We start from the raw sequence: 12023 nt of genomic DNA on the forward strand, positions 1-12023 counted from the left end.
GTCCTCTTGCCAAACACCGGCCACTGTAGTTGCAGGGGCTTAGGGTTGCTCAACGCTGCTGTCCCTTACAGTGTCCCAGCCCGACAGCTTCCAGGAGGCCCGGCCCGGGGAGGAGCATCAGGCCTCGGGCTCCGGACGGTCCAGCAGCTCCGAGGACTGCAGCCTGGAGGAGCTCCTCTCTGCCGCCTCAGACAGCTATCACCTGCCGGAGCCAGACGACCTGGATGACCCGGAGCTGCTCATGGACCTGAACTCCGGTCAGGAGGAGGAGGAGGCCGAGACCTTCGCCCCCATCCTGGCTTTCCTGGATCACCAGGGTTATGCCGACCACTTCAAGGGCCTCTATGATTTCTCCTTCTCTTTCCTCACGTCTTCCTTTTATAGCTTCTCCGAGGAGGACGAGCTGGTGGTCTACCTGGAGGCCTCCAGGAAGTGGGCCAAGCGGAGCCACATGACCTGGGCCCACGCCCGGCTCTGCTTCCTCCTGGGCCAGCTGAGCGTCAGGAAGGTCAAGCTCTCCCAGGCCAGGGTGTACTTCGAGGAGGCCATCCACATTCTCAACGGGGCATTTGAGGACCTGTCCTTGGTGGCTGCCCTGTACATCAACCTGGCTGCCATCTACCTGCGGCAGAGGCTAAGGCATAAAGGCTCGGCCCTACTGGAAAAGGCAGGGGCCCTGCTGGCCTGCCTGCCTGACCGGGAGTCCAGTGCCAAGTACGAGCTCGATGTGGTGGCCTACGTGCTGCGCCAGGGCATTGCGTTGGGCAGCTGCCCCCTGGAGGCCAGGGCCTGCTTCCTGGCCATCAGATTGCTCCTGAGCCTCGGCCGGCATGAGGAGGTCCTGCCCTTCGCAGAACGGCTGCAGCTCCTCTCTGGACACCCTCCCGCCTCGGGTGCCGTGGCCACCATCCTGAGTTTTCTGTATGATAAGAAATACCTTCCGCACCTCGCAGTGGCCTCCGTCCGGCAGCATGGTCCCCATAGTGCACAAGGGATGTCCCTTCCGATTTGGCAGGTCCACCTGGCCCTCCAGAATGCCACCAAACTCCTCTGCGTTCCCTCCACAAGCTGGAATGAAGTTTCCCCCCTGGCCTGTCCGGCACTCAGGCAGGCGCTGGCCGCCTGTGAGGAGCATGCAGATCGGCGCACCCAGAGGGCCCTGTGTCTCATCCTGTCCAGAGTGTACCTCCAACACAGGACTCCTGACGGTGCCATCTACTACCTGAGCCAAGCCTTGGTGCTGGGGCAGCTGCTGGGTGAGCAGGAAGCCTTCGAGTCTTCCCTCTGCCTGGCCTGGGCCTATCTCTTAGCCAGCCAGGCCAAGAAGGCTTTGGACATCCTCTACCCCCTCCTGCACTCCCTGAAGGAGACAGAGAATGTTATCCAAAAGGGGGTAGTCCATAACCTCCTGGGACTTGCACTTCAAGGTGAAGGCCGGGTGAACAGGGCAGCCAAGAGCTATCTCCGGGCCTTGAACGGGGCCCAGGAGGTGGGGGATGTGCGTAACCAGGCAGTGACTTTGGCCAATCTTGGCCACCTGTCCCTTAAGTCCTGGGCCCAGCAGCCAGCCAGAGACTATTTCCTGCAGGCCGTCCGACTCTATTGTCAACTCCAGGCCAGTGTGGAGACAGACATGGAATTAGTGCAGGTGTTTCTCTGGTTGGCCCAAGTCCTGGTGTGTGGATGCCAGCTGGCCAGTGGGCGCCTTTGTTACGAAATGGCCTTGCTGTTTGGCTTAAGGCATCGGCACCTAAAGAGTAAGTATGTCCCCTGCTGCTGGGCAGCTTGAGAGGAAAGTGTTAGAGCACATTTTGCCCTTTTCCTGTCTCAGGTTGTCTCATTCATGTCCCTGCTTTATGTTCAGGTCAGCTTCAGGTCACCAAATCCCTCTGCCATTTCTACAGCTCTGTGTCCCCCAACCCCGAGGCATGCATCACCTACCACGAGCACTGGCTGGCCCTGGCTCAGCAACTCAGGGACCGGGAGATGGAGGGGCAGCTGCTGGAGTCCCTCGGGCAGCTGTATCGAAACCTGAACACGGCCACGTGAGTCTGGGTTTAGGGAAAAGCCCTAGAAACATCCTTTTTCCTTAAGGAGAAACACTGTTCTTTCCTGCAGGGTGTCAAGTCCAGTGCCCATGGTATGTTTATAGCATCAAGGAGAAGAGCCTGGGCTTTGCAGCTTCAGTGCAAACCCAGTATCATTATCACTTACTAGCTATGTGACTTTAGACCAGGTTTTTAATTTCTCCAAGCTTCAACTTCCTCCCCAGTCAAAGAAGGATGATGATGGCATCCATACTATAGTATTTTTGTGAGGAATAAGTGAGTTAATGCACATGGACCACTTGGAACAGTGCTTGATACAGAGAAAGGGCTCAGGAATGTTGCCTTGGTTACAGTTACTTGTGTTTCCATAACAACCCATCACCTGCCCATGGCTGAGGATGTCTAATGCAGAGAGGTGGCTGTTAGGAACCTCAGGTCTCCCTCACCTGAAGACAGCTGGTACTAGAGAAAGGACATAAAGTAAATACATTTACTGAAAGTGGGTGTAACTTTTCAAGGTAAAGAAATTTGTTTGGTCCCTTCCCTTTAAAATTAAACTGGCAATTATAAAACTAAGTTTATTTTCACTTTTTAGTTCAAAGTACTTGGGCTATAACTGCAACTATGCCCTAAATCTTGGAATAAACAACAAAAGAAGTGTTGACTGTAGCTTAATTGTGTTGACAAGATTGTGTAATAGTACGATGAAACATCCTTTGTTTTGTGGATCACTGTTTTTTCCAGCAATCCCTTAAAAAGCTTTATTTTTGCAAAAATATACCAAAACCTATTTTACCCAAAGCTTCTTTTAACCCTTTTGTTTAAAGTATTCTCCAGGCGTCCGCCCCCTCCTGCTGGTTTTCTCTTGCCTGCTGGTCTAATCTACTTCATTCTCATTTGTCAGGGCCTATGGCCTGCAGCTCTGCTCTCTAACAAGCCTTTAATTCACTCTATTAAATTCTACATGGTTTGCAAGATACTCAATTGCATTTTGCAACAGATTAGCCTTGTAGCATTGAATTCATAATTATGAATGACTTCTAAAATAGAGCAGAGGTAATTGCTGGTGTTGCACAGAGAGAGGTGGCTGAGGATAAGCTAATTAAATTATAATTTTGCTTTTCTAGGCTACATGGTAGGTAATCTGGTAACCTTAGGCATTTGGATAATCAGATCATAAATAATAAGATAAGGATCTCTCTCTCTCTCTCTCTCTCTCTCTCTCTCTCTCTTTCTCTCCTTCTCTCTCTCTCTCTCTCTCTCTCTCTCTCTCTCTCTCTCTCTCTCTCTCTCTCTCTTGTCCCCCTCTCTCCTTGCTATCACTCTGTCTTCCTCTCCCTCACCCTTTCTCTCTCATAAGAATCAGGAGTCCTGCAATCTCCCTTTATCTATACTTTCAGTCCCAGGAAGGTGGTTTTTTTTTAATTATTATTATTTTTAATCTTTGTAGCATGTGTGGGGAAAGGAGGCCTGGACCCAGCGCTGTCCTTGATTTCATTAGGAGACCATAGGAGTTTGGGTAATTCTGGAACAGGTCAAGAAGTCAGGCTTGAATGAACCTTTGAGACAAAACAGTCATGTTCATGGCATGGCCTCATAGGAATGGGCTTCAGGAAAGTTGGATTTTATGGGCCTGGAGCAAGGGTGGCAATATATATGTTAGGCTCATTGCCACCTCTCACTCTGTACAAGCTCAGTGTCAGATTAGTCGCTGCTCCCAGCCATCACCTGCCCCACTGCCATCCTTTGCCCACCAGCCTCCCTCCCACCGCCAGTTGTCAGAAACCACTGCGATCTTAGGGGGAAGCCAGAGAGAAAGCCCTGGACGCTGTCAGCACAGATGGCAGAGGCCTTATTTAAGCCAGTGTGAGGGGTCACTGTACTTCTTAGGGGTAACAGAGAGGAGGTGCGAAGTGGGGCTGTAATTGGTCCAAGAAGAGACTGGAAGAAGACGAAGCCAGGGCTGGGAGTCAGGAAGCAATCCTCCCGGGAGCTAATAATGTGTCCTTAACCAAGTCATTTCTCCTCCGGGCTTCCCCAGTGATGAGGTTAGATTGAATGCAGTGCCTTCCACTTCCAGAATGTAAAGTCTTCGACCAGCCAGCTGTGCTATTCTGACCCTGGCAATAGCCCTTCCAGTACCAGAATTCCTGCTGCCTCCAAAGCATCTTGAGCTCAGGGGACAGATTCTTAAGGTCATGGGCTTTTTGGGTTTTGAAAACTCTGCAGTAGGTTCAGAAGGTCATGGTGTGGTGACCATAAGCTACATGTGGGTAGACATGTCGAGCAGAAAAGTTGGCACAGAGAAACATACAATACATATTTGTGTGGGTCAGCTGAGTAATTACAGTAGTCTCCCGTTATCCCCGATTTTGCTTTCCACAGTTTCAATGAACCATAATCAACTGTAGTCCTAATATGTTAAATGGAAAAGACCAGAAATGAACTGCAGGCTGTTCTGAGTAGTATGACATCTCTCTCTGTGCTCCTCCACCCTTTCTGGGACTTGAATCATACTTGTCCAGTGTGATCATGCTGTACATGCTACCTGCCCATTGGTCACTTAGTTCTCCTGGTTCTCAGATTGACTGTAGAAGTATCATGGTGCTTGTGCTCTAGTAATCCTTATTTTACTTCATAATGGCCCCAAAGCGCAAAAGTAGTGATGCTGGCAACCTGGATATGCCAAAGAGAAGCCGCAAGTGCTTCTTGTAATTGAAAAGGTGAAGATGTATAGCACAGAACAGTGCATAAATAGGGATCAATACTATCCATAGTTTCAGGTATTCATTGGGGGGGGTCTTAGAACTAGGGGACTACTGTAGTTATTTAGTGCAGTAGTCTACTAGTTCTAACTCTTACATTTAAGTCAGTCAGTAATCTTGGGTTCATATTTTTATATGGTGTGAGGTAGGATCCAATTTCATTCTTTTGCGTGAATATCCAGTTGTCCAAGTACCACTTGCTGAAAATTTATTTTTCCACATTGAATGTTTTGGGACCCTTGTTGACAATCAATTGACTATAAACGTAAGTGTTTATTTCTGGACTCTCAGTTCTATTCTATTGATCAATGTGTCTAGCCTATGGGAGACTATGCCATTATAGCTTTGTGGTAACTTTTAAATTGGGAAGTGAGTCCACCAAACATGTTTTTCAAGATTGTTTTGGCTATTTGGGTCTCTTGCCTTTCCATATGAAATCTAGCATCTTTTCAGTTTCTGCAAAGAAGCCAGCTGAGATTTTGATAGGGAGAATGTTGCATCCGCAGAACAATTTGGGTGGTATTGCCATCTTAACAACATCCTATCTTCAACTTTATGAACATGGATGTCTTTCCATTTACTTAGACCTCTTTTAATCCTTTCTAGTGTGTTGTAGTTTCTAGAATATACATCTTTCACTTCTTTTGTTAAATTGTATTCTGAAGTAGTTTTTGATGTTGCTATAAATGCAGTTGTATTCTTAATTTCACTTTCAGATTGTTCATTGACATTTATAGAAATACAGTAGATTTTTGCATGTTAATATTGTATTCTACAACTGTTTATTAGTTCTAATAGTGTGTGTGTGAGTGTATTCCTTATAATTTTCTATATATAAGATCATATCACATGCATATATAGCTTTACTTCTTCCTTTCCTATCTAGGTGTCTTCTATTTCATTTTATGTCTTATCACCTTAGAATCTTCAATACAATGTTTAATAAAGGTGGCGAGAGTAGAAATTCTTGTTGTGCACCTGATATTAAGAAGAAAGCTTTCAGATTTTCACCATTAAGTATAAAATTAACTATGAATGTTTCATAAATTCACTTTATTGGGTTGAGGAATTTCCATTCTATTCTTAGTTCTTTGAATAGAACAATAATTTTTATTATTAAAAAGTGTTAATTTTATTCAAATGCTTTTAATGCACCTATTGAACTTATCATGTGGGTTTTTCTTTTATTCTATTAATAAGGGTATTGAGTTGATTAATTTTACTATGTGGAACTGATCTTGCTTTCCTGGGATAAATCCCACTTGGTCATGGAGTATAATCCCCTTTATATGCTGCTGGATTCAATTTCCTACTTTGGGTGGAATGTTTTTACATCTATATTCATAAGAGATATTGATCTGTGTTTTTCTTTTCTTGTGATAATGTTATTGTCTGGTTTTGCTATTAGGGTAACACTGGTCTCAATGTGTGCTGGGAAATGTTTCCTCCACTTCTACTTTTTGAAAGAGTTTGTGAAGGATTAGTGTTAATTCTTCTTTAAATGTTTGGTAGAATTCTCCAGTGAAGCCATCTGGCCTTGGGCTTTTCATTGTAAGGAGTTGTTTTGTTCTTTTTAAAATTAATTATTTAATCTTGTTGGTTGTTATAGGTCTATTTAGATGATCTATTTCTTCTTGAACAGTTTGATAGTTTTTATTTTAGGAATATGTCCATTTACATAAATTATTTAATATGTTGGAGTACAACTGTTCATAGTATTCCCTTATAATCCTTTTCATTTCACTAGTTATTTCTGGTAGTAGTAATGTCTCCACTTTAATTCCTAGCTTTTCTCTTGCTTTTCTTGATTAGACTAACTAGAGATTTGACTCAACTTTTTTTTTTAAAGAACCAATTATTTTATTTTGTTGATTTTCTCTATTGTTTTTTATTCTCTGTATCACTTATTCTGATTTAATGCTTATTATTTCTTTCTCCTGCTTACTTTTGGTTTACTTCGCTTTTTTTTTCTTCAAGTGTCCTAAGGTGGAATGTTAGGTTATTGATTTGAGATCTTTATTCTTTTTTAATATAAATATTTACAGCTATAAATTTCTCTTTGAGCACTGCTTTCATTCCACTCAACTGCAGTTTTGGTATGTGGTATTTTTGTTTTCATTCGTCTAAAAGTATTTTCTAATATCGCTATTTTTCTGGTTGTTACCTTGGGGATTATAATTAACATTTTCATTTATAATGATCTTGTACATTTCCTGGACATGCAAACAGTTTTGCACATTCAGATGGTCTTCTAGATTCCTGGGAATATGCTGGAGTTTTCAGTGCCTTCTATGGACCGCTCATTCCCCAACTTTTCCTTTTATTTGTTGTCTTCTTTTCAGCTTCTTCTTTGCTCCAGATGTTTTCACCATCTCAGGCAGCAGCAGTGTGAGACAATCGCTGCTGATCCTTCTGGACAAACACCCCAGGGAAAGGGTTATCTGCACTGAGCGAGCTCTGAGTCAGGTTAAATAAAAACAAGCTCTGTGAGTGAAGGCTTGCAGGGAACTTCCAGACTTGTCAAATAGTGACAGTTCCCTGGGGATAGAGCATGGGGAATTCCAAACTCACTGTGTCCCCTCCAGTGGCTCGGAGAGGTTGCTAGTTTTCCCAGCTACTGTGATGGCCAAGTGTTTGGTTTTTAAGGCTGCCACAGAGCTGAGGGGAGGAGATGCCTCTAGACTCTAGATCAAGTTAAAAAGCAATAACACCCACTATCCTTAACACGATTCAGCCGTTTTCTTGAATAAACTCTCCTCAAATTGTTGTAAACCTTTGGTTAACTTCCAGAGTTCTGAAAGAAATTGATTGTGACAGTTTTTGCCTGTGTTCTCTTTGGTTTTTACGGGAGAGTGGATTTTTGGAGGTCTTCCCTCCATTGTTCTGCTCCAAATTAGATTTTTAAAAATCCTAACATTCTATAATCCTAACATTCTGAATTTTTATTTGTATAATTGGAAGGAAATAAACATTCACTTCTGCTTTACCTTCAATGAGTGATACTAAGAGGAAGACCGTGAGGTACCTTAAATGACGGGAAACTCTGCAAACATAAGGTCATTATCCCTTTATACTAGTATAGTTATCAAGGAGAACGCATTATGAGGTTGTGTTTATTTAGCATGCATAAATCACCCACTCTATAGAGCACTCAAGAAAAAGAGAGAACCAAGACCAGGAAAAAAACAAAACAAAACAAAACAAAAAACAAGCGTTTCCATGCACCCAGGGGTGATTACTGTAAGTTAGCACTAAGCTTCCTGGTGGCTGAGGTAAAGGGGAAAGCCACATGTGGTTCAGGCTGCTTCATAAAAGAAGAGAAGCAAATATGTCTGTTGGAGCAAATTTTTTCTTGGCACTGATTTCTAGGGGGAATTTATTAAGTGAGTTTTGCTGTAATGGACACATTTTTTTTTTTTTTCAACTGAACTTCCCTCAGGGATTTCCATTTCACAAAGCTCAGAGCCACTGCAGGCAAAGGCACGCAGTGCTCCCAGGTGAGACACAGGCACCTGCAAGGCTGGGTTTGGAGAGGAAGGAAGGAGCACCAGCAGCGAAGGGTCAGGGAAGACCTCATGAAGCTCATAGCATGTGAGGATGCCCTGGTGGGAGGAGTAAGGTTTGAAAGTGAGGAAGGTTAAAAGAATGGAATCTGGGGTGGAAGGAGTAGCAGTAGCAATGGAAATGCGGGGACGGCGGGGACACATTTGAAGGTTCCAGTGCAGTAGAAAGGTGGATGGATGGTCAGTAGTAACAATGATAACTAACATTTAAATATTTATCAAGTGCTTACTCTGAGCATTCTTGTTTTATTATTACATTTAAATCTTATAACAATCCTCCGAGGTAGGTAAAGTTATATCCCCATATTACAGATGGGGAAAACAAGGCACAGAGAAGTCCTGTACTTTCTTACAGCTGGTTAAGGCAGAGCTGGGGTTCAAACCACACCCAGACCTTCCTGTGTGACCTGAAACAGTGTTGTTCCCCTCCGCCTCCCTGAGAGCCTCAGCTTCTGCCTGTGCTAAGGGACTTTGAGGCCCCTTGGAGCCCTCCCGCTTTATGAGTCCATGTTCGCCCCGCAGGTCCCTAAGGAGGTCCCTCACATGCATCAAGGAGAGCCTGCGGATCTTCATTGATCTGGGCGAGGAGGACAAGGCTGCCGAGGCCTGGCTCCGGGCTGGGCGTCTCTACTACCTCATGCAGGAGGACGAGCTGGTGGAGCTATACTTGCAGGTGGGCCTCCTGCAGAGCTCATCTGCTGACGTGGGCCAACGGGGGAGGGGGCTGCACCCTCCAGAGGGACCATCAGGAGCTAGAGAGAGGTGATGGCCTCTCCTCGGAGGGGAAGTCAACACTGGGCTGCTCCCTGGACACAGGCGGGAACCAGGACAGTCTGGAAGGCTGCATACAGGTGGCAAAGGGCCAGAACCAAGTCCATATACACATGGAGGCTCCCAAAGAACGTGGTGGGAGACTCCCTCACCTGAATGCCAAGCACATCCATCCTTCCAAAGCTCGATGCACACCTGGCCTTCAGGGTTGTGCTGCCATATGAGGCGAGGCTGATGTGTGTGGAGTGTTAACGTTATTGTTCTCAAACCGTGTGGCCTTGGACCGGCTACCTGAGCTCACTAGGCTTCCGTTTCTTCATGGGTGAACCCAATCTCTAGTAAGGATCAGGTATATCACTTGTATAGTAAATGCATATGCATAGTAAGCAGTGCTATGTCTTGGGGCTTAGTAAGTGGTATTGCATTATTATTACTATTATCTGCAAATACTGACATCATGATGGTATGTAAGATTTGTTCCATCAAAAATATGCTCATTATCTTTGCTTCCTTCCCATTTTTTATTTTCTTCCTTTTTATTCCCCCTACTCCATTGGTTAAACTCACAGAAACTCACTCTCACTGAGACTGAAGGTTTTGTAACAGGAGACTTGGTAAATACATCACAGGCACGATGTAGACTGATCCTCATTACAAATGTAGCAGGAGTTTCTATTGAAATTCCCATTTTACAGATAAAGCCCAATGAGGCCAATAACTTGTTCAAAATGATACATTTAGTAAGTGGTGGAAGTGGCCCCCTGGCTGTGTGAAGTGAAGCTTTCGCTGTCAGTCTCCATTCTGCTTTGGCATTTGAGAGCTGGAAGGATTTTCAGAGCAGATGATTCCGTCTTGCCTCTCACTGTTCGGGAGACGGAGGCCCAGAGGAAGCTGTTCAGGGTGGCAGCAGAGCCTCTGACTCCAGGATTCCATCTTACCGCCCCCTCTCTGTGTCGCTGCATGTGGGGTAACAGTAACTAGCGAGAACTGGTCCCAGCCCCACCCAACCCCAGCCTGCCACCTACCTTGGCCTTCTGCAGGTCATTGCCACGGAAGTGAATCCTCTCCGTCTGGGCTGAGCTCTCACAGCTGTGCTGTCATGCGTTCTTCACTCATCATCTTCCATGCCACGTTCTGTTTCAATGCAACATAGATTAGCCTGTTAGAGAGAAGGAGGCCATGGAGGCTAGGAGAAGGGTATTGGGATGGGAAACACTAGCATTTGTTTGCCACTAACCACTGACGTGAATGTGGAGAGGTTTCTTAATATTTCTGAGCCTCAGTTTCTCTATCTGGAAAGAGCAGGTATTGGATGAAATCACTGCTACCCAAAGTTTAGTCATTCATACAAAAAATTAACTGTTTTGCCATAACCGAGTACTATTTATATCACTATATACTTACTTTTTTCTGATTTCACTTCCAGTTGACTTAGCGTTGTACACTAAACAATGCTATCTGAAACCACAGGTTTTAATGTATTATTAGTTATTTTTTTTCTTAAAACACATTAAAATAAATACTTGTAGATTAAGACATCAAATGTTATGTGTACTGCTGAAAATTATTCTAGGGCCATATGATGTAATCTCTCCTACAATGATAGGGAAATGCTGGGCTAGAGAATCTCAGTCTCTATGAGTGTGGAGGACAATGTGGGATTCTGGGATGCCGAAGAGGGTTAAGCTAGGTGGTCAGGCTCTCACTCCTGCCAGTCCCGGGAACGCTTGAAGTCCTCCTCTCTGTCTTTGACAGTTGTCTCTGTCCCACCCAGGCAGCCATCCAGAAAGCGCTGAAGCCAGAAGAGCCCTCCCTGGCCCTCAGGCTCTACGAAGAAGCAGGTGATGTGTTCTTCAATGGGACCCGCCACAGGCACCGAGCGGTGGAATATTACCGGGTAAGTCCCAGGCCGCACAGTGTGCCCGCCAGGCCCGGCCACAGACCTGGGAGAGGCCACATAGACTTTGGCCTGGATCTGTCTTTTCCTCTTTTGCTGATAGTTCTTTTCCTTTCTTTGTTGATGTAAAAAACATCCAACTCTAAGAGAATTTTTATGACTTTATTGAGCCAAACTGATAACAATTCCTGGGAAGCAAAAATCTCAACAGATTGAGAAAATGCTCAAAAAAAAAAAAAAAAAAAAAAAAGGCAGTTTTGAACTTATTTTATACATTAGAATCAAAGGAGGAGGTGTAAGGGAATACATGAAATCCGTTGATGGGAGATTAAGGGGACGGGAAAAAGTAAGCAGGAAAATCTCTGGGGTTGGATAAAAAGTAAAACATTGGTGGGTACAGGATAGTTAATAATATTTGCAGCACATGAGATTGGGGAAACAAGATAACAATGAGGAGTTCTGTGGTCTTCTCATTTGTGGATGTGCCCTAAGGGATCTGGAAAAGGAGATTACCCTGACATTCCAAAGGTATGTTATCCTGGATGCAAAAAGACCATAGACAGACTTGCTTAAGGTTAAGATTGACCTTTGCCAACGAAGCTACAGGCTTAGGCCTAGGATGTGACTACCGCTATGACTCACTTTTATCGAGGGATTTTTGTTTCAGACTACCCCATGTGGTTACTTTTCGTCTGAGTTTGTAGGGCCCACCATGCAGGCCTCCCCTGAGTGTGTAGGATATGTGGCCCCTTTTTCTCCACCCCTTGCTCATCCAGTGCCCACATACTTTTGCTCTCTTCCATCTGGCAGGCTCTCAAAGGAGGAGCTGATGGACTCTGTCCTTCCCAGGCTTGGAGAACAGGCCATAATAATTGCATTTCTCAGGTGCCTGGTGCTTCATGGTGTGTGTAGCACACTAATCTGTTTACCAGAATGCTCCCAGGCACTCCTGGAGGCAGGTGGGAGATGGCTGGCCCAT

General features: G+C 45.0%; 1 protein-coding gene across 2 annotated transcripts in view; it reads left to right on the forward strand.

Moving 5' to 3' along the window:
* SH3TC2 (SH3 domain and tetratricopeptide repeats 2) overlaps positions 1–12023 on the forward strand; it is a 49047-nt gene that overhangs the window by 31245 nt on the left and 5779 nt on the right. For both annotated transcript variants that reach the window (XM_084884198.1, XM_084884197.1), the window contains exons 11-14: positions 72–1757; positions 1865–2045; positions 8899–9049; positions 10922–11044. In XM_084884198.1, coding sequence (XP_084740324.1) covers positions 72–1757; positions 1865–2045; positions 8899–9049; positions 10922–11044 — 2141 coding nt within the window. The remainder of the gene's footprint in view (positions 1–71; positions 1758–1864; positions 2046–8898; positions 9050–10921; positions 11045–12023) is intronic.

This window comes from Pipistrellus hanaki (assembly GCF_964339955.1).
Source record: "Pipistrellus hanaki genome assembly, chromosome: 5".
NCBI classification, from domain to species: domain Eukaryota; kingdom Metazoa; phylum Chordata; class Mammalia; order Chiroptera; family Vespertilionidae; genus Pipistrellus; species Pipistrellus hanaki.